Below are 21,723 nucleotides of genomic sequence, written 5' to 3'. Positions count from 1 at the left end.
AAGTGTGGTCTGTGGGCTGTTAGCAGTTCATGACCATGTAAGTACAGGAATTGAGAGTAAGCATTTAGAACACCTACAGCACTTTGATAGTCATTTTACTTTTTAAATTTTGAGCTGGCATTTCGTATGCCTGTTTATTTTTCTTTTCTTTGAGACAGTCTCGCTCTGTCGCCCAGGCTGGAGTGCAGTGGCACGATCTCAGCTCACTGCAAGCTCCGCCTCCCGGGTTCACGCCATTCTCCTGCCTCAGCCTCCTGAGTAGCTGGGACTACAGGTGCCCGCCACCATGCCTGGCTAATTTTTTGTATTTTTAGTAGAGACGGGGTTTCACCATGTTAGCCAGGATGGTCTCAATCTCCTGACCTCGTGATCTGCCCGCCTCGGCCTCCCGAAGTGCTGGGATTACAGGTGTGAGCCACCATGCCCAGCCTTATTCTATTTTTCTAATAGTTGCACTTTATCATATTTTACAAATGTGTGAGTCTGCTATGGGTTAGAAATTAATAAGAGATTTTGCCACAGATAGTTTGAGAAGCCCAGCACTGCCACTCAACAAATGCTGGTGCATTCAGATGGTGAAATATTCTGCAGCTATTAAAGGAGTTAAAACTGCCTCCACTTACCTGGAGGCCCATCTGTGACACCTTTTTAGGTTAAAAGAAAAACTTACTTAGGACTGAATATGAGTGGTTGCAATTTTGTAACAATGATGTATATACATATATATTTTCATATATTTGTATGAACATAAAAGTATTGAAGGATATTCATCAAACTGCTAAAAGGGTTGCTTCAGAGTAACAGACTTGGAGAAGGCAGATTAATTTTCTCTTAATGGAACTCTATTGTATCACTTGTAAAAATAAGCATGTGTTACCTTTATGATAAAAAAGTAAAAACCTAAAAAAGAAAAATTTGATGTGTGTTAAAATTTTGGATTTCTGGGCTCCACCCTTTTGAATGAGCCTCTCCAAGAGTGGGGCCCTCACATGTATAGTGAGAAAAAGCTCCCTGATTACAGGATGTTACCAAGCCCCACTAGGTGCAGGAACCCTGCTTGGTACCCACCTGAGCCTCAGCAGCTCCTCCCCATCATGGGCATGATGAGGTCTCCCTATGGGGTGTTGTGAAGACGACGGGACAGGCTGCAGCAGGCACCGACTAAATGAGTCCCTTCCTCTGATGACCCTAAGGCTATCGGATCATCATCACTCCCTCCCCAAAGCCACACCTGATTATTCCAGCCAGCACTCGGCCTGCCCCTTTTCTGAATGCTTTTTGATTTTAGCTAACATTTTTAGCATTTAAGTGTTTCATTTAATTTGAGAAAGAGTCCTGCCCTGTCGCCCAGGCTGGAGTGCAGTGGTGCGATCTTGGCTCACTGCAATCAGCACCTCCCGGGTTCAAGCAATTCTCCTGCCTCAGCCTCCCAAGTAGCTGGGACTACAGGCGCCCACCACCACATGTGGCTAATTTTGTACTTTTAGTAGAGATGGGAGTTTGCCATGTTGGCCAGGCTGGTCTCGAACTCCTGACCTCAAGTGATCCACCTGCCTCAGCCTCCCAAATTGCTGGGATTAGAGGCGTGAGCCACCACAGCTGGCTTCGTTTAATTTGTATTTTCTATCTCTGCAGACAGGACTTCAAAGGTGTCTATCACATACTTTCAGATCTACTGATCATCCTCTGAAAACCAACATTGGGGTTCACAAAATGGATTTAACCAATTGGGCTCCCCAGTTCTTCCAGACTCTACCCCTCCAACAGTGTCTCCAATGACTTCCTGGCATCACTGAACAGGTCCTTCACTTTGCCACCTCTGAGCCTTTGCTTGAGTGTTTTCTTTTACCTGGAATATCCTTTCCAACCCTATACACCGACAAACCTTCTGCCTTCTTTTTGAACTAACATTTATGAGCTCCTATCATGAGCCATGCATTATGCAAGGGACCTTACAAACACAATCAGTCTATGTAACAATCCTGCCAAGTATGCTTTATTTTGTGCATGGGGAAACTGAGGCTCAAGAGAAGTGACCTGCCCCAGGTTTCAGTGCCAGCACACTAGTAGAGCTGGGATTTGAACCCAGGTTTGTCTTTAGCGCTGGATTCAGCTTCCTTGCAGACCACAGCACCTCATATACAGCCCTTCACTGACCAGCAATTGGAGAGAAACCACCCTTGTGGCTTAAAAGCTGTGGTGCCACAGATCATTCCGCTCGGTCAAACCCCCAAGACCGTAGAAGTGTATTTACCATAGCGGCTCCTAGTCACAGGATTGTCACCTCAGGGCATATGACTCCTCCTAGAGTTGCAGATTATAAACTTGTTCTCTTTCGCTGTCCTCAGGCTCCCGCTGAAGTAACCCAGATGCCAGGGATATCTCTGCCCGCCCCACTCTGACCCTAGTGCTCAATGTGCCTGCCAGGCCTTGCTAGGGATGTTGTGCCAATGTGAGGAGAAAGGTGGTCTCCAGCTCTCACCCCATAGAAGCCTTCTGCCTCAGTTTCCCTAACCTGGAACACCGCGATGACTCCCGAATTGAAAAACACTGCTTACAGCATCTAGGTTAAAATTGGCAGAATACCTGGGCTCCAAGCCAGGGAGATTTGGGGCGATGGGGAGGTGCAAGAGCACAGCCAGACAGAGCCAAAAGCAATAATATTCTGTTTGTTCCTACACTGCCCTCCCCATTAAAAAAACAAGGAAGCTGCATCAAGCCCTTTTGTTAAGTGGCCACAAGCTGTACATTTCTTGGTCCCAGGCAGGTATACTGGGAGTTCAGATCCTGGTCTTAATGGTCTTCTCTGGTTCTGTGACATCCTAGAATGTGAAGGGGAGGCCTTGGGTTCTGTCACTGCCTCCAGCCCGAGCCCCCTGCTCTTCCTGGGCATCCCGGATGGACCATGTCTGCCTTTCTGCTGACTCAGACTTATTTCTGGTCCAGCCATTCACAGCGTCCGTGTGTCTGAACTCCTCAGCCAGAGGGCAGGTGGAAGGGCAGGAGGAGGACCACGTGTCAGCTTTCCATCCAGAGAGCCACCCCAAAACGGAGGACGTCCTTGGGCTTGGACCAGCTCCACAGAACACTCTGAACAAATTCTCACGATGCCAGGCTCCTAGGCCAGCAGAAAATGCCTGTCTCCTCCCAGTTCTAAGACAGCAAAGGGTTTGCGTTACCTCACAACCACTCGGTATGCAGCCAACCTTAATGGGCACTCTTGGCATTACTGTTCTACTCAGCAAATAGACAGTCCTAGGCAGGAGATATTTAGAATCCTACTCTGTAAAACAGAGGCCTTTCCTAGGCCTCCTGTGATGAAGGCATGGGACCGTTACCAGACTTGTCCCTCAAGGGTAAATTGTTTTCAAGAAAACAGGAAGCTAGGAGCCATCTAGTCCTTTGAAGTGCTGTGAAGAAGTGGGCTGCCTTCTTCCCCGCCCAAGGGAGGGAGTCTCTGAGGCTTCCCAGGAAGGGTGTGACCTCCAGCAGTCACCTTCAGCATGGGTTGCTGCTGGATTCCTGGCTCTGTGGGCAGGAGCTCCCAGAATGCTTGACACAGGCTCTATGCGGCTTCCTTTGGGAAGACAAATGGAGCCTGCTGTAGGCTATGGCAGAGATGGAGGCCCAGGGCCTCTGAGCTAGGGGCAGTCAGTCCCCCTCCTGTGTCTGAAACCCCAGGACTCCCCATTCTGTATGGCACTCCCCCTGACCCAACCCACAGTTTTCCTTAGGAAAACTGACCTGCCTATGGCCCATTTCCTAATGATGTGACTTGGTCATGAGGCTGGCAGAGTCCATGGGGTGCATGTGACACTCCTGTGCTTTGCTGTGACAGTGCCTTAACCCACAGGTGTGATTAACTCCAAAGTCTGGGGTCTTTGGAAAAGGTGCCTATCGATGCAGAGGAAGTGAAGGGCTCACACTGCCAAACAAGGCCAAGAGCCTCCGGGAAGAGCCTGTCTGTCAGGAAGTCTCTGGCCACATGCTGTGGCCATGCTCGCCTCCATGAGAGGACAGAGAGAACAGACCAAGGACACGAGTTCAGAACAGAGAAAATGTGAGAGCCGTAGACAGGAAAAGCAGCCCTTCTGGAAACAGCACACTGGTGTACCTAGCGTAACCTTGTCCTGAGGGCCACTAACTGCCCCTCACTTGACTCAGCTGACACTGTGAGGGGTCACGAGCCTGGCAACACTTTCTGGAAGGTCTAAAGGGCTGAGGAGACCTAAAGGTTTTGGTCTGTTTGTCAAATGTCACTCTTCCTCATATTCGGAGGAGAGCATTTGAAGGCAGACCACTCCAGGGGCAAGAACAGGATTGATTTTAACCCCGGGACAACCAAGCAACCAAACTAGCGAAGAACAGGCCTCTGCCCAGGTGAAACACATGGGGCCAATTCCACAGGTTTTTGCTGTTGTTGTTTTTTAATTAACCTCCGGTGGGAAAGGTAAGGATGGCGGGGAGGGGAGACGGTTACTTGTCTCATTATCAATGTGTTAGTGACAGCAAAACTGAATCTCTAGCAATACTATTTGCCAGTTTAAACTAGGCCTGGCTATTGGGCTTATTAGTAAATAGCTTCTCAAAAATTTAATTTTCTAGTTAGTTCATCCCAAGTCACTGATTTACACGTCTTTTGAGACTGAGACTGCTGGGGAAAAACATTCCCAGAAATGAGTGGATTAGACTCTGAATTATAAGGGAAGGATACTTGAAGTTTAAAGTTGTCCCAAACTTAGTGTCAAAATACAGCCTTTAGATTTTTTTTTTTCCATCAAGAAAAATTCCTGATTCACTACCAAAAAGAGGCCCTGCAGGCAGCGTGCTGATTTGTTCCGCTCCTAGTGCTGAGCTGCCCCCACCTGTGTGCGGGGAGGAGGGGGCGCTTCGGCCAAGGGCGGGAGCTCTGCTGGCTTTAGCGAGTCGCCATTGCCTCCTCCCAGTCAGCGTCCTAACGGGGTCCCGGTCCACAGCCCTGCAACCACTCCTCCAAGGCCCTTCACACTGGCTCTAGCCATGACCCCTCTTTGGAGGAATAAAGCAGAGTTTCACAGACTCACCGACCTTGAAGCCGGAGTCTCCCACGTCCTGCTGAGCGCACACAGCCAAGATGTGTATGCAGGGCGGGCTGGCCGGGCCGGCCTGGAAAAGCCTCCCTGGAGGGGCGGGGCCAGAGGACCTCGCCAATCCCAGCGCAGACCTCCGGGCGCACCGGCCCCCACAGCTGTACCCTTGAAGGCAGGCCCCTGGGCGCTGGGCCCTTTATAGCACCTGCCCTTTCTCTGAAACATAAAAGGCGGAGCCAGTCTTGCTCCCCAGGCCTGGTCCTGGAGGCTCCTCTGCCAGGGCTCTGGATCTCAGAATGGAAGGGCCAGCAGGTGAAATTGCACATCTGTTGAGGGATTTGTTTCTCTCTTCTCTCAGGTGTACCAGCCTTGGGGTCCTGGTGAGCTCTGGAGGATGAACCCCTCAAGCCAAGGTCGGAGAGGAGGATGTCTCAAGCTGCCTGGCTCCAGCAGCTGACCGGGCTCTGAGCCAGGGGCTGGAGGGACCTCCTTCCAGCGTCTTTGTCTGGGGCCCGGATCCAGGGACAATAACAGTCACGTTTCTGTTCAAGATCAGGCCATCTGCAGTAGATGGCTAGATCATCTCGCTTTCTGTCCACACCAGCTTAACCCACGGCAGGCCATAGCCCTGCTTAAAAATAGCCCCGCTTGGGATATCCACCGCACGCCGGGAAGGCTGCCTGTAAATAGCAATGACCCAGCAGGATTTTGGACACCAGCCCTGCCATTTCAAGGGAGCCTGCCTAGGCATCTGGTGACCGTCACGTACTCAGCTTCTGAGGCCACGTGGACATGACCAACTGGTTCCTGTCTCTTCCTTCTCAGAGCCCAGCTCATGCTCAGAGGACTTGATGGAGCAGGGGGTGGAGCCCCAGGAATAACCTTCTACCCAGTGTGCTTCTCCTTCAGAGTTTCCATTTCTTTTGAACACGACCCATGTTTAAAAATATCATCTATTTTATCTTTGCATGGGGTACTGACTGGGAGCGCACGTGAGGGGGCCTTTTGGCGGGACGGGAAGGTTCCTGATTGGGGTGGTCATATAAAGATTGGGACCAATCAAATTAATTTCATAATCCTTTAAGGAGTCAAGACCCACCAGCTTGCATATTCTGTCAGCAGGGCAGTCTCGGTTTATTCCTTCTCAAAATAGCTCTTTTCCACACACACTTGTTTCAAGTCAGTTCAGGTGCCAACTGAAATAAATCCAGTGACCCTGAAATAGCCCAGCTCCCAGATCCAGAAAATTATAAGGCTTTTAAAGAGCATGGAATTGTAGATTTAAAGAATGGAAGTTATAGCAAAAACCTCCTTTTCCTCCCCAATTGCCTAATCAACATTTAGAGCCCCCTCCACTCACCCTACCTCAACACCTTATATTTTACAGAGTAAATGTATATGTTAGTAAGGTCAGAAGAAAAATTGGGTCATTGTTGAGAAAAGAGGGTACCACTCTTCTTTTGGGGGCCTGGTCCTCTTCAAGCTTATTATAAAGGTTGTGTGATGGGGATGAAATCTCTAAAAGGGACTCAGTAGAAATTCTGGCTTTCTGGAAATCTTTCAAATGTCATCCCTGTCACATGGCATCCATTCCCTTCTCATCGTTACCAACTCCCTTTGAAGCTCTGGGGCTCTAGCCACACCAGGCTGCCCTGTGGCTGGCTTCTGCCATAGGGGCAGGAACAGAGTTGAAGTGTGCGACTGCCATATCATTTGCTTTAAAGGAAAATGTCCTGGACTTATTCTCTTTTCTGTTCCTGAGTCCAGCAAGAGTGTGGCTAGAGCAGGCCCCAGATTTGACCTCGAAGGCAAGGACGATGCCTTGTGGGATGAGCAAGTAATAGGATGAAAGGAACCTGGGTTCCTGTGTCCCACCAGCCCGGATTGCTCATTTCAGAATTGGGCAGGAGGAACCCCTTTCCTTAGTCTATTCTTGTGTCCAGCAACTGTAACTTAATTCCATCAGCTCTAAATGTTGCCACAACTTCATAGAAGTTAAAATATTTTCATATATAGTAATCCATATAACCACTGCAGTAATTTTAGGGGTAGATAGGAGTCTTATTTCAGAAGCCCCTCCTAGGTGGAGCCTAGTGACTATTAGGCCAGGACTCTACCCCAGCATCTCCTCTCTCCACTGCCCATTCAGGAGCGTTGAGCTGCTGTGCAATGAACTGAGCTGTTCCAGGTAGTAGTGAGTTCTCTGTGCCTGGAGGTAATCAAATATAGGCTGGGGGTGTCACAGGAAGAATCTAAGCACTGGGAAGAAAGTGTGATTAGTTGATCCTTCGTATCATTTCACAGCTTTCCCCAAATTCTTTGAATTTTAGGGCCTCTTCTAAACTGTTTTTCTTCCTGAACTTTAGAATATTTAGAAGTAAAATATCTGAAGGAGTTCACTGCTATGAAGAAGACGTAAAATAAAAATAAAGCCCCTAGGCCCCCAGGAAAAACAAAACAGACTCATTGTGGTAAAGAGACCCCAGAAAACATCAAAAACCAGATTCTACAGCTTTGGCAAGGCAAGAGGTCAGTCACACCCAACGTTCCCCCCACCTCGATAACTGCCTCAAGACCTTCTTTCCTAAAATTTTAATGTTAAGTCTCCATCCCAAAGTGAACATGGGTTGTAACATGTAACATATATGATTACTGACTATGCATGCATTAGGGCCTCTCATAAATATTCATAAGATTATCCTATAACCTACTAAATGTATATGTATGGCTCATCTTGTTGGGCATAAATCTCAGCCTCTCCCTTTTTTATCTGAAGTGCTTGCTTTTGGCTTTGGCCAGAGGCTCCAGCCTGCAGATTGTAACTCTTTATAAGAAATTAAGTTCTCACATGGATACATATGTAACAAACCTGCACATTGTGCACATGTACCCTAAAACCTAAAGTATAATAAAAAAAACGAAAAAATAAAATAAAATAAAAAAACAACAGAGTTTGACAAAAAAAAAAAAAGAAATTAAGTTCTATTTTTTCTAAATGTATACATTTCATGGTTTTAAGTTGACAATGTAGAAAAATGCGGGGGGAAAGAGTTAAATGAAGAAACCAGTGAGATTTCTGAATATTCAAGAAAGGTGAAGTTTAATTTGCATATAGGCATAACCTACACCTCACCTGGCAAGTGTTAGGCCACAGCACAAACCCCTCTGTCCAATCACAAATGTCCACAAATTTGCAAAGTAACTGGACACGAACGATATGCTTCTCAAACTCACACACATATTCGTCCATCGCACACACACTCAAATGATAAAGAAATACATTGAAATCCTCTACAAAAGAGAGCTGAGGACAGTAATCAGATGACCTCACGTGCGGACAGCACTTTGCAGTTTACAGTCTAATCCATTTGGTCCTCACAATAGCCCTGTGAGATAAGCAGCACAGGGATTACTATTCACACCGTTTTGCAGATGAGGAAACTGAGGCTCAGGGATGTGTAAACACCAGCCTAAGGTTTTCCAGTTGGAGACTGGGCCTACGACTCAGGGCCGGGATGCCTAGGCCAGCTCTCTTTCATAACTGGCTTTCTAGTGAAAAATGAAATGAGCTGCGTAAAAACCAACATCATTAAGTATAATAGAACTATTATTTTCCTTGAGCAGATCAGACTATACTATCAATCCTAATGTTAATGTCATGCTGCATGGCAGCTGAGATGAATAATTTTCTGAATCGTTCATGTGTTTATACCTACAACAAAATGACTGTTTTCCATTTTGGCTCTGCCTCTTCTTAAGTCACCAATGGCCACTGAGAAATGACACACTGATTAGATTTCATTGACTTAAGTCTTCTTACCAGGAATTACATGGTGGTATCTATAATCGAGCCATTAAATTTACAATCTGATTTCTTACTGAAATGAAAAAGATTCTTATTTATTGATTCCCTCTGGCTGTGGACATTAGCCTGGCTATACCCTTCAGCCATAAATAGTATGTTCTCTTTTATGCCTTTTCGATGGTTGTAAAAATAATACATTTTGCAATTGGATTTTTAAAAACCTTTATACTTTAAAGTGAAGAGTTTTTTTTTCAAGGGGATAAAATCAAACTTTGAAGAAAAAAAAAGGTAAGTAAAATCTCTTGCTTTTAAATAAAAGTTAATTTTATTGGGAATAATCCCGGTATTGCATTACTCTTTTTAGTTAAGAATTTAAAAGCTGCCCAATCGATGCTGGCCCAAAAGTCTCATCTTATACAATAACATGAGAGAGAGGGTGCTGATCCATCATTATTTGCTCCACATGGGACCACAATGGATTTTTCTCTTCCAAGTGATTCAGTTTCTCTGAGTTTCATTTGTTTATAAGTAGTACTTTAAGACGTACTGAAATTTAACAAACAGTAATGGGACTTGGTATGAGAGCCACTTGAAAATATTGCAATGGCCGTTTAAAATTCCATCTTTAAATTCCTTCAGAAAAACACTAAGGAAAAGTGACAACGTTTTACTTCATGCCTGAATCTGTCAAATAATATATTGGATTAGGTAAGAGATTTGTCCCTGTAGCAAAACTACATGTCTCAGTTAATAACCAAAGGCATCCCCTAAAAGCTCCAAGATAATTCCATTGACAGTACAAAATGTGGGCATTCATTCGAAACCATGAAATTGGATTTTTCTTCTGATTTTCTAGGTTAATTTTACAGTATACTTGTTCGCTACTTGGCTGTTAGAGGTTGACCTCCCATCTCCTCTTAGAAATGGGTCTCCATAATGGACTAGAGGCAGATGCAGCTGGGAATGCATGCTTTGTGTGTAGGCAGAAGAGGACGGGTACTTTAACGACCAGAAAAAACACTGCAAATTGCTCTTGGGGATTTTTAATTTGACCAAATTGAAGGTATTTTAATATGTGCATTCCTCTCCCAGCTGGCACACGAATAGTGCAGGTCATCAACAGACACTCCCTCAGAGGTGGAGCTCTCTCTCTTGCTCTCTTGCAGCTCCAGGAAGGCTGCAGACTCCAGAAAGTGGTGTAATTCTCAAACAAAAATGCGAAAGGCTAGTGAGTGGCACACCCCTGCATTCCCAGCTGCTTGAGAGGCTGAGGCAGGAAGATTGCTTGAGTCCAGGAGTTCGAGGCCAGCCTGGGCAACATAGTGAGACCCTGTTTTTCAAACAAACAAAAACCCCCTAAAAGTCAGCATAGCAATTGACAATGCCTAATATGACCACTGCGGGGCAGTTCCAACATCCTGCAGGAAATAGGCGCAAAAGCTTTGTCACTAGTTGAAGAAAAGCTGTGATCCAAAAGGGAAGGAGCATTTGGAAACTCCTGTCTTATTTTTTGTTAATAAGAATGGCTGCAGTGTCTCTGGAACACTTGGGTCAAAGAAATGAGTCCGAACTTCCAGAAAAAGCGCACGCAGACCCATCCCTTTCCCTCTGAAGGACACTGGCAACTCCAAGGCAGAGTAGAATGCATCCACCTTTCCACGTGTTGTTTGGCCTGAAATTAGTATGTGTGTGGTCCTTTCACAGATTTGTCCCGGTTTTAGTTCACCCTTCAGGACTATGCTTTTGAGCCATGAAAGCTAACCTTTACTTTCCCTCTGCAAGACCTTGAGGTGTTTGGTGCAACTGATACATATTATTTCAAACCCTCAGTTTCTGGAACACTGAGAAATAAATCACAAGTTATGCGTTGTTAGGATCCAAACAGCCCATGCTTCTCATCATGCATCAAGATGCGTCAACCTCTTATTTGAAACTAAAGAGAACAAACAAGCAACTTTAAAAAAGAAAAAGAAAGCATCCATAAGGAACCCTCCTTGGGTTGAGTGCTACACTGTTGGCTAATACGAACTATTGAAAATATTTTGGGAATGGTCTTCAAATATTATAAATATTTTCTTTTACTTAGTTGATATTTCACTAAATAGTTACATACAGAGATGGCACTTACCGTGCAGAAAATGTACATTCTCTACCTCTATGGTACATTACCAGTGCTAGCTCTTTCACTGAGTCTTAAGAGCCAGCAGGTGGAATTTATTAGTCTGTTAGCTCTAGCAATATAATTAAAGTGCAAGGAAAGAGGGAAAACAGCCAGACAGATCAATTTTTCATTGTCAGCATCAGTAAGTTTCATGCCGCTAAGAGAAAATGTCAGGTGCAACAGGTTCAGGGAAATAGAACTATATTTTTTCTCTTCCTTCTTTTAAAGCAGCAGTCTCCCTGAGAAGAGAAGAGGGAGGTAAACGATGAGATAGCCCTATTTCTTCAACAACTGACAATCTTGGGAAAAGGAAGGTCACTTCCCCAGCCTCGGGTAGCAGGACTAACCCTTGCATTTGGTTTTGTAACGTAAGAGCTGTTCGGTGGTTGGGCCCATTTCCTATGCACTTATAATATTCTCAGAGATCTCTCAACATCAGTTTTTAAAGAAAGGGATCTACGAACAGCATATGGAAGTGTGGGTTTTGAAAAGAAAATTCCACTAAACTGTTTAAAAAAAATACAGCCAATATTCATAGTAAGCCTAAAAAAAGGTCTGTGTAAATGAGAATAGATTCCTGCAGTACTATGAGTGGGGAAAGAAAACAAGCAAAGCAAGGTGCAGAGATGATTTTTAGGTATAGATTTTCACTCAGCACTGAAACCCATGATTCCCCACAGCACTTGGTGGCCTTCTGTCTGTTCCACAGTTTTGTCGGTGAGATGGGCGTGCACCTTTTTGCAGCTGCCTCTCCAGGGGGGCTGGCTTCTTAGGACCAACAGTCTCAAGGAAAAGCTCCCCACCCACCTCAGACAGCCACTGTCTGGAATCCACTGGGGCACAGCCTACTGCATTTAATTAAGGAAATGTTACATACAAATCCATTTGTGTTTCATTCTTTCTTTCCTATCCCGTTGCCTAAAGACTGGAAAGGCAGTTTCAGAAGGTACCATTCCTCACATGGAAATATTTAGAATGCACTGAAAACCATGCACATGCTGTAGACTGAAATTGCTTATGTGTTGGTCCATCTCTGTAGAGGAAGTGTCAGCTTTTCTGTGAAGCTTATACCAAAAGGAAATGTAATGGAACCAGTCAAATCCCAGAAGATTGGTAGGTGTGCCCAGGCCAGTAAAGCGCCAGAGAAACATCACAGGTCTTTTTCATGGATCCTTGTCCCTGAGTTCTAACAGAACACGGACAGAGTTTAAAATTTACCAATTTACCTGCTTTGTTAAAATGGCAACTAGCATCTCCCATCTGACATTCCCTTACGTAAAATGTGACACCAGCTTTCTAAATAGCCATCTTTCACCTTCCCACCCAAGTCTGAAGCATCTGTCTTTGACCCAAACAGCTGGGTTTCTCTCTGGAGACAGAATTCCAGTCTGGTTCCATCTTCTTTGGTGGAGAAAGGAGACTGGCTTCGTGCTGTACCGTGATAGGCAAGGCATACACAATTCTGTCTGTCCTGCTTTCCATGAACATCCCGTGGACTCAGGGGCAAGGCCAGATCTTCAAGCAGGGAGTCGGGGTTCAATTTTTAGTGACAGCTCATATAGCGTATCTTCATCTATGATAAGGTCTTTGTCAAGCAAGTACTGTGTGACCTGAAAAAAAAGGGGAAGTCCCAGCTTTTACCTCTTTCAGACACCAGTGCATACATTTTCTGAGGGAATCTAACACAGTTCAACATTTTCTCTTAAACACCTAAAAATCTTATTTGACCAAAAAATCATAAATATGTTTCCATTGTTAAAAAAAAAAAGTAAACATCCTTAGTCCTCTCTCAACCCCCAATCCCAGGTACCTCCCTCAAGAGGAACTACTGTTACTAATTGGTTTGTATTCTCCCAGTTGTTTTTCTATGTCTTTATAGAGATTACATGTACTTACAGAAATCATTTTGCCCCCTAAAATTGGCATCATGGTGCACATTTTATTCTGCTTTCATCTCTTAATGATAGGTTGGAGAGAGCTCCCTGTGAAAGTAGATAGAGCTCTAACTGCTATACAGTATTAATAGTGCAATATATTGGAGCTTATTTAATAATCTCATATTGATGGATGTTGAGTTGCTGTCAATACTTCACTGTTACACTAAGTTTCAGTGAATTCCTTCCCTCTGTGCATGCATGAATACTCTGCTAGGCTAGGGTAGATATCAGAAGTGAAAGGAAAGGAATTGACACTAGAAATGAATATGTTGGGGCATGGGGGATTTCCATGAAAATATTTCTTTAGTTTTATTGAAATATAACACATGAAAGTGAAATGGATAGTTTGATCCGTTTTGACAGATGTATACACCATGTAACTTACATACATTTCATGATAAAGAACAATTTCAGCATCCCCAAAAGTTCCCTCATGCACCTACCCAGTCAATCTGCTCTTGGAATCAAGCACTGCCCTGGTTTCTATCACCATATATTAGTTCTGTCTACTTTGGAACCTCATATCGATGGAATCATACAGTGTGTACTCCTTCATGTGTGGCTTCTTTCGGCATAGTGCTTTGAGATTCAGCCTTGATGTGGCCTGTACCAGTAGTCTGCTCCCTCTCATGGCTGAGTATTCCATTGTAGAGATATGCCATAATTTGTTTATCCATTCGTCTGTTGATGGACACTTGAGTTTTCCCAAATAGGGGCTATTATTTAGAAATGTTATGAACATTTTATACAAGGCTTTTAATGAGCATGCTTTCATTTTCTCTTTGGATAAATACCTAAAAGAGAAATTGCTAGCTCCTAAGATGGGTGCTCATTTAACATTTTAAGCAACTTCTAAATGGCACAGTTTTGCAAAGTGGTTGTTTGATTTTATTCTCACCAACAATGGTAAGAGTTCCAGTAATTCAATATACCAATTTTTAATTTTAAGTGATGATGGAAAATGACCTGCAAAGCTTCCGAGCCTACAGTACCTGTTTTCCCATACCCTAAGCAATGTTTGATATTATCAATCTTTTAAATTTTTGTCAATCCGATAAGTGAAAACGATGTCCCACTATAATTTACATTTTCTCTTTTTACTAGTGAAGTTGAGCATTTAAAAAATATTTATTGGCCATTTTTTTTTCTTCTATGAATTAACTATTCACAGGTTTACCAGTTGAATTGTTTATGCTTTTCTTATCGATTATAGAAATACTTTTATTCTGTTTCTTTGTTTTATATGTTGCAAATGTTGTCTCCTTGACTGCTGCTTATATTTTGATTTTTAAATAATGGTCCTCTGTCATACAGAAGTCCTTAATTTTCATTAACTTTGTCAAGCTTGGCTTTCACAGCTTTTGCATTCTGTGCTTAAGAAGGTCTTTCAAATCCGAAGGTCATGAATATTTTATCCTTTATTTTATCCAAATAATATAAATACTTCTTTTTAAACTTAGGTAATGAACTCATCTGGAATTTATTTTTGTGAATGGTAAGATGGAGAGCCAAAATTCCTGTTCTATTTATTGAATGGTCAGTTTCTTTCTGGCACTTTCTTTGAGTGCCTTCTTTATCTCGTATTAGATTTTCAGGTAGACTAAACACACACATGGACCTTCTTCTGCCCCACTGGATTTGCACTGTGCACTGCTGTGTCAGTAGAGTCCTGCTTTTTTTTTTTTTTTTTTTTTTTGAGACGGAGTCTCACTCTGTCACCCAGGCTGGACTGCAGTGGTGTGATCTCGGCTCACTGCAAGCTCCACCTCCCAGGTTCACACCATCCTCCTGCCTCAGCCTCCCGAGTAGCTGGGTCTACGGGCGCCAGCCACCACACCCAGCTAATTTTTTTGTATTTTTAGTAGAGACGGGGTTTCACCGTGTTCACCAGGATGGTCTCGATCTCCTGACCTTATGATCCGCCTGCCTTGGGCTCCCAAAGTGCTGGGATTACAGGCATGAGCCACCGTGCCCGGCCGAGTCCTGCCTTATTTACTCTCACTTTAGGATGTGGCCATAACTGGTAGGGAACACTCTCCTTTACTATTCTTATTTACCAAAAAGTTCTTGTCTGTTTTTTGCCTATCTATGCCTCCGAAAGAGTTTCAGAATAAATTTGTCAAGTTCCATGAAAACCCTGTTGGGATTTTGACCAGGATTTCAATGCATTTATAGATTAATTTGAGGACAATGGACCTCTTTACAGTAGTAAGTGTTTTGATCCATGAATATGATACAACTTTCTCCTTACGTACTTCAGTACATAAAGGTCTTACATATTTCCTGTTCCACTTAATCCTACGCATTACAGATTTTGTTGCTATTTTGATTGAGTTTTTTTATATTACATTTGAATTGGTTATTGCCAATGTGTTGAAAATTGGCTTTTGCATGTCAAGTTGCTATACTCCCTTAATAATTTATCAGTTTTTCTCTTGGATTTTCTCTTGGATTTCTCTTGGATTTCCTAGATCAAATCATCTGTGAATTATAGTATTTAATCTTTACCTTTCCAATTTTTATACCTTTGGCTTCTTTTTATTGCTTCATCGCCATGGTGAATTTTTTCCTGTTCGAATCTGAATAGTAGCAGTGATGGTCACAACCTTGTCTTTTTCCTGACTTGAATTAACTAATTCAAGAAACATTTATTATCTACTATGGTCCAGGCACTGTGCAAGATGCTGGGGCTATGACAATAAACACAGTAGTCTAGCTCTGACCTTCATGGATATCATGCATGTGCACATAATCACATAAATAAATGTAAAATGGCGACTCCAGCAGTTAAGTGCTAGAAAGGAGACTTACATGGTGCCATACAACCTTAAAAGAGTGGAGTGGGGTTTGGGAAAGTTAGGAAAGTCTTCCTAAGTGATACTTAAGCTGTGTACAAGTAAACTGTGCAATGAGGAAGAAAGGGCACTCCAGACAGAAGGAAGAACATAGGTGAACGCCTTGTGGCAAACAGAAATAGGGTGAAACCTAGGGGCTATTAAAAGAAAGTGTGTCTCTCACTGTTGGAGAGGGAATTTACAGATAAGCAAATGTGGGGAGAGGGCTGGAATGATTCACATGGTAATAGAATAGAGTTAGAGGCATCAGTATATTTGGCTTAATACAAATACTGATGGTTACATAGAGATATATTTATAAATATGTGTGTGTATGTGTGTGTGTGTGTGTATATATATATATATGAGTTAGTATACACACATAGATTCCTGTGCTGTGTCAGCTGATACCTCCATAACGCAAGCATATCTAAAGCCCATATCTTGGTTGCTGAAACCATTCTCCAAAAAAAGGAACTAGAGCTTTTGGCAGAAATATCTGAGTGTAGGACTGGGGCAAAATATAAAAGATGAGTCTAGAGCATCTTTTTTCTCTCCCTTCAGAGTCAGCGTGTTGCTCTGTTGCCCAGGCTGGAGTGCATAGGCTGGAGTGCAATGGCACGATCTTGGCTCACTGCAAACTTTGCCTCCTGGTTTCAAGAGATTCTCCTGCCTCAGCCTCCCAAGTAGCTGGGATTACAGCTGCCCACCACCATGCCTGGATAATTTTTGTAGTTTTAGTAGAGATGGGGTTTCACCATGTTGGCCAGGCTGGTCTTGAACTCCTGACCTCAGGTAATCCAGCCGCCTTGGACTCCCAAAGTGCTGGGATTACAGGTGTGAGCCAAGGCGCCCAGCCACTTTTTGTAGAGACAGGGTCTCACTATGTTGCTCAGGCTGGGCTCAAACTCCTGGGCTCAAGCAATTCTCTTGCCTTGGCCTCCCCAAGTGCTAAGATTATAGGTGTGAGCCACCACACCTGGCCTGGAGCATCTTATACTATCAGAAAGTAAGAAAGTCCTCAAAAAAGAAAAAGAGAAAACCCTACATGGATCAGGGTATGACAAAGAAGTCAACTGAAAGAGCACCCAATGGCCAAGCTTGGAACAGTTTCAGCAACAGAATAAAATATTATTGGATGACAACCCTAAGTATCAAATCCATTAGTCCATACTGATATAAATAAATGATTGAATAAATTAATAAATGGAGAAGAAACAAATCTCTTGAGCAGAAGAATTCCAACTAGTTTATGTAGATACCTCACTCTCAAGGAGAGGCAGGCATAATTCTCCATTCCTTAGGTGTGGGGTGTTCATAGTGACTTCCTTCCCAAGAATACAGGATGAGGAAGGAAGGAAAAAGAATAACTTTACAGTGGAGACACCCAGCAAACACTACCTTAGCCAGGCGATTCAAGCTAACATCAACAGTCAGAAATTATGTTGATAATATAACCCCTGATCTGATGTGATGAAAATGGCACTTTACCTCTGGGGTCTTCCTTCCAATAACCCATAACCCCAGGCTAACCCTGAGTAAACATCTGACAAATTTCAACAGTGGGCCATCCTGCAAAATACCTGACCCCTACTCCTGAAAACAGTCAAGGCTACCCAAGTTAAGGAAAGTCTAAGAAACCACCACAACCAAGAGCCTAAAGAATCTTGACAGTTAAATGACATGTGGTGTCCTGGATGGGATCCTGGAGCAGAAAGAGGATATTAGGTAAAAAATAAGGAAATCCGAATAAATGATGGTCTTCAGTTAATAATAAGATATTGGCTGAGCGCAGTGGCTCATGCCTGTAATCCCAGCACTTTGGGAGGCAGAGGCGGGTGGATCATGAGGTCAGGAGTTCGAGATCATCCTGGCTAACACGGTGAAACCCCATCTCTACTAAAATACAAAAAATTAGCCAGGCATGGTGGTGGGCTACTCGGGAGGCTGAGGCAGGAGAATGGCGTCAACCCGGGAGGTGGAGCTTGCAGTGAGCCAAGATCGTGCCACTGTACTCCAGGCTGGGTGACAGAGCGAGACTCCATCTCAAAATAATAATAATAATAATAATGTATCAATATGGGCTCATTAAGTCTAACAAACACATCATACTAATGTAAGATAATAATAGGGACATTGGCTGTGAGGTATACGGGAATTTTCTCTACTACCTTCTCAATTTTTCTGTAAAGCTAAAACTATTCTAAAAAACTAAAGTCTATTAAAAAATAGGGTAAAAGACCATTTGTGACTAGGATGGAGACTAGTAAGGGGGTATATGATGTGAACTGAATGTTAAGAAAAAAGTAGGGGCCATATAATGTGAGACTTCATGGTCATGTCAAAGATTCTTAATTTTTTTTAATCCTAAGACCAATGGGAAGCCCGGAAAATGTTTTATGTAAAAGAGAAAATAATCCACTTTGCATTTCAGAGAGCTCTACCTAGCTGTAATTTGTACAATGAATTTTTCATCCTAGAGTGAATGCAAGTAGAGCAGGCAACAGATATTGGCAGCTTGGACAAAGGGTTGTGGCAGTGAAGACCAATGGAAGAGGGGCCGATTCACAAGAAATACAAGAAGTAAAATCAATAGAACTTGATGATGAATTGTTCTTTTTTTTTTAATCAGACTAGCCAAAGATTTTCTATTTTACTGGTCTTTTCTATGAGCTAGCTTTTGGTATTTTGGATCAACTTTTACTGTTGTTTTCTAATTCATTAATTTCCCCTTTTTTCTTTATTAATTCCTTCACAGCCACATAATATTACCTTTGGCTGATGATCTATTCGGTAGGAAGTCTGCTGGAACTGGCGTATCTCTCTGATGATGTGTGATATCTAACAGAGGAAAAAACAAAACAAAATGACAACAACAAAAGCAAAGAAAGGTATTTCCTGCATTGCAGCACATTCTTCTGAAGCCTCTTCCCAGAAGGGTCAGTCCCTTCCTCCAGTGAGGTGGGTGGAGCCTGCCTGACCATTTCCTATGGTTGGTGCTTTCTTGACTCTCAAGGAGGCACATGAAATGCCAAAAGCAAAAAGATACTGAATTCAAAACTGGGGAACAGCTGTCACTATGTGGCCTCATGTTTGGGAGAAGCAAGCTCTGGGTGCTGTCATCCATGGGCTCCTTGCTTCTAGCTTAGTGCTTAGAACCTGGCTGTCCAGGCTGGGCATGGTGGCTCACGCCTGTCATCCCAGCACTTTGGGAGGCCAAGGTGGGTGGATCAATTGAGTTCAGGAGTTTGAGACCAGCCTGGCCCCAACACATTGAAACCCTGTCTCTACTAATGATACAAAAATTAGCCAGGCATGGTGTCGTGGGCTTGTAATCCCAGCTACTTGGAAGGCTGAGGCATGAGAAATGCTTGAACCCAGAAGGCGGAGGTTGCAATTAGCCGAGATCGTGCCACTGGCCACTGCACTCCAGCCTGGGCAACAGAACTGTGTCTTTAAAAAAAAAAAAAAAAAAAAAAGAACCTGGCTGTTTAGCAAGAAGCCTTCAGCAAGTGTCTATCACTGGTCAGTCTTAGGAAGTCATCCTTGGATTCCCCATCTCCTTGGGGATGCTGAAATGGCTTTGCCAAAAATCTCCTCAATCAATACTTAGGAATATACCTAACCAAGGAATCAAAAGACCTCTACAAGCAAAATGACAAAACACTGCTGAAAGAAATCATAGACAACACAAACAAATGGAAACACATCCCACGCTCATGGATGGATAGAATCAATATTGTGAAAATGACCATACTGCCAAAAGCAATCTACAAATTCAATGCAATTCCCGTCAAAATACCAGCATCATTCTTCACAGAATTAGACAAAATAATTCTAAAACTCATATGGAACCAAAAAGGAGCCCACATAGCTAAAGCAAGACTAAGCAAAAAGAACAAATCTGGAGGCATCACACTACCTGATTTCAAGCTATACCATAAGGCCACAGTCACCAAAATAGCGTGGTACTGGTACAAAAATAGGCACGTAGACCAATAGAACAGAATAGAGAACCCAGAAATAAATCCAAATACTTACAGCCAACTAATCTTCAACAAAGGAAACAAAAACATAAGATGGGGAAAGGACACCCTTTTCAACAAATGGTGCTGGGATAATTGGCAAGCCATATGTAGGAGAGTGAAACTGGATCCTCATCTCTCACCTTATACAAAAATCAACTCAAGATGGATTAAGGACTTAAACCTAAGACCTGAAACTATAAAAATTCTAGAAGATAACATTGGCAAACCCTTCTAGACATTGGTTTAAATAAGGATTTCATGACCAAAAATCTCCTCAATCAGCCCACATCGGGTATTAGTCCCAGTATCCACCACCTCTTCCACTGCAAGATTAAAAAGCAAACATTGGGCCGGGCCTGTAATCCCAGCACTTTGGGAGGCCAAGGCAGGCAGATCACTTGAGGTCAGGAGTTTGAGACCAGCCTGGCCAACATGGTGAAACCCCCTCTCTACTAAAAATATAAAAATTAGCTGGTTGCCAGGCACGGTGGCTCACTCCTGTAATCCTAGCACTCTGGGAGGCCCAGGCAGGCAGATCACGAGGTCGAGAGATTGAGACCATCCTGGCTAACACGGTGAAATCCTGTCTCTACTAAAAATACAAAAAATTAGCCGGGCATGGTGGCGGGTGCCTGTAGTCCCGGCTACTCGGGAGGCTGAGGCAGGAGAATGGCGTGAACCCGGGAGGCAGAGCTTGCAGTGAGCAGAGATTGCGCCACTGCACTCCAGCCTGGGCCACAGAGCAAGACTCTGTCTCAAAAAAAAATTAGCTGGGCATGGTGGCGTGCAACTGTAATCCCAGCTATTCATGAGGCTGAGGCAAGAGAATTGATTGAACCCGGCGGCAGGGGTTGCAGTGAGCAGAGATCGTGCCACTGCACTCCAGCCTGGGCAATAGAGTGAGACTGTTTTTCAAAAAAAAAAAAAAGAAGAGAAAAAAAAGGCAGTCATTGACTTTTATTACTTAGCTTCTTCTCTATAAACCTCTAAAGCCATTGAAACAGGCTAATTATGAAATTATACCTACCATTCTCATTTTGGAGAAATTGACAAGGCCTTCCTCAGTAAAGTTTGGTGTTCCTTCTTCAATAAATGCCAGGTCTGTCAAGTACATCCCAAGATAAGGAACTGCAGGAGGGTTACAACTGCAAGACCAAGAGGCACTGTTCTGAGACTCATTTGAATAAATGTCTATTTCCCTCCCCAAATTAAAGGAGGATTAAAGTATCCTCCTTTGATACTGAAGAACAAACCCTTTTTATTTCAGTTTCAGAAGCATATTCATAATATGCAGAATTTTAAACACATTTCACAGTAGAATATAATACAAAATGACAGCCCATGCTTTACTACGTGTTTGAAAAATAATGGCATGTTCAAACAACAGGATATCTTAGAGACAAATACAAAGCATTTGCTAGCAGTAATTGTTTGCAATACTTGTAAATTGCCCACACTTCTTTGAGGGGTAGAAGCTTGGAGAGAAACCTCTATGGTCTTACCTCTTTAAATCAAGTATTCAGCCTTGATGAACTAGATGGAAAAATCCATGCAATTAGAGCTTCGCACTGGTAAAAACTTGTTTTCTGTTTTAGTTGGTACTTAAATGTTTTAGAAAGTGTAGACTTAACATCACAACTCAGACTAAGGTGAGACACTGTTTTGTTTGGTTTTTAGACAGAGCTGGGTATACTTGGTCTTCTCAGAGGCCGGAGGCTAAGCACATGGGCTTTTGATGACGGAGGAGCTGGGTTCAAATCCCAGCTTGACCAATTACTAAGTGATACTGGGAACATTGTCTGAACTGCAGTTTCCTCTTTTGTAAAATGGAGATAGAAAAGCTTATCTCTTGAATTTCTTGTGAGGCTTACATAAGACACATCAAGCAC

General features: G+C 43.3%; 2 protein-coding genes across 2 annotated transcripts in view; both read right to left on the bottom strand.

The window, feature by feature from the left end:
* The window catches only part of CKMT2 (creatine kinase, mitochondrial 2), a 36,119-nt gene extending 28,172 nt beyond the window's left edge, over window positions 1–7,947 (bottom strand). Inside the window, exon 1 of the mRNA XM_012505477.2 lies at window positions 5,068–7,947. Coding sequence (XP_012360931.2) covers window positions 5,068–5,395 — 328 coding nt within the window. The 5' untranslated portion in view covers window positions 5,396–7,947. The remainder of the gene's footprint in view (window positions 1–5,067) is intronic.
* Window positions 7,948–8,146: 199 nt separating this feature from the next.
* RASGRF2 (Ras protein specific guanine nucleotide releasing factor 2) overlaps window positions 8,147–21,723 on the bottom strand; it is a 271,130-nt gene continuing 257,553 nt past the window's right edge. Inside the window, exons 25-27 of the mRNA XM_030800810.1 lie at window positions 20,862–20,979; window positions 18,579–18,647; window positions 8,147–12,645 (exon numbers count right to left, since the gene is read on the bottom strand). Coding sequence (XP_030656670.1) covers window positions 12,553–12,645; window positions 18,579–18,647; window positions 20,862–20,979 — 280 coding nt within the window. The 3' untranslated portion in view covers window positions 8,147–12,552. The remainder of the gene's footprint in view (window positions 12,646–18,578; window positions 18,648–20,861; window positions 20,980–21,723) is intronic.

Source organism: Nomascus leucogenys, chromosome 2 (assembly GCF_006542625.1).
Source record: "Nomascus leucogenys isolate Asia chromosome 2, Asia_NLE_v1, whole genome shotgun sequence".
Taxonomy (NCBI): Eukaryota; Metazoa; Chordata; class Mammalia; order Primates; family Hylobatidae; genus Nomascus; species Nomascus leucogenys.
The sequence above is the reverse complement of the archived record's forward strand: the minus strand, read 5'-3'. Positions and strand labels throughout refer to the sequence as shown.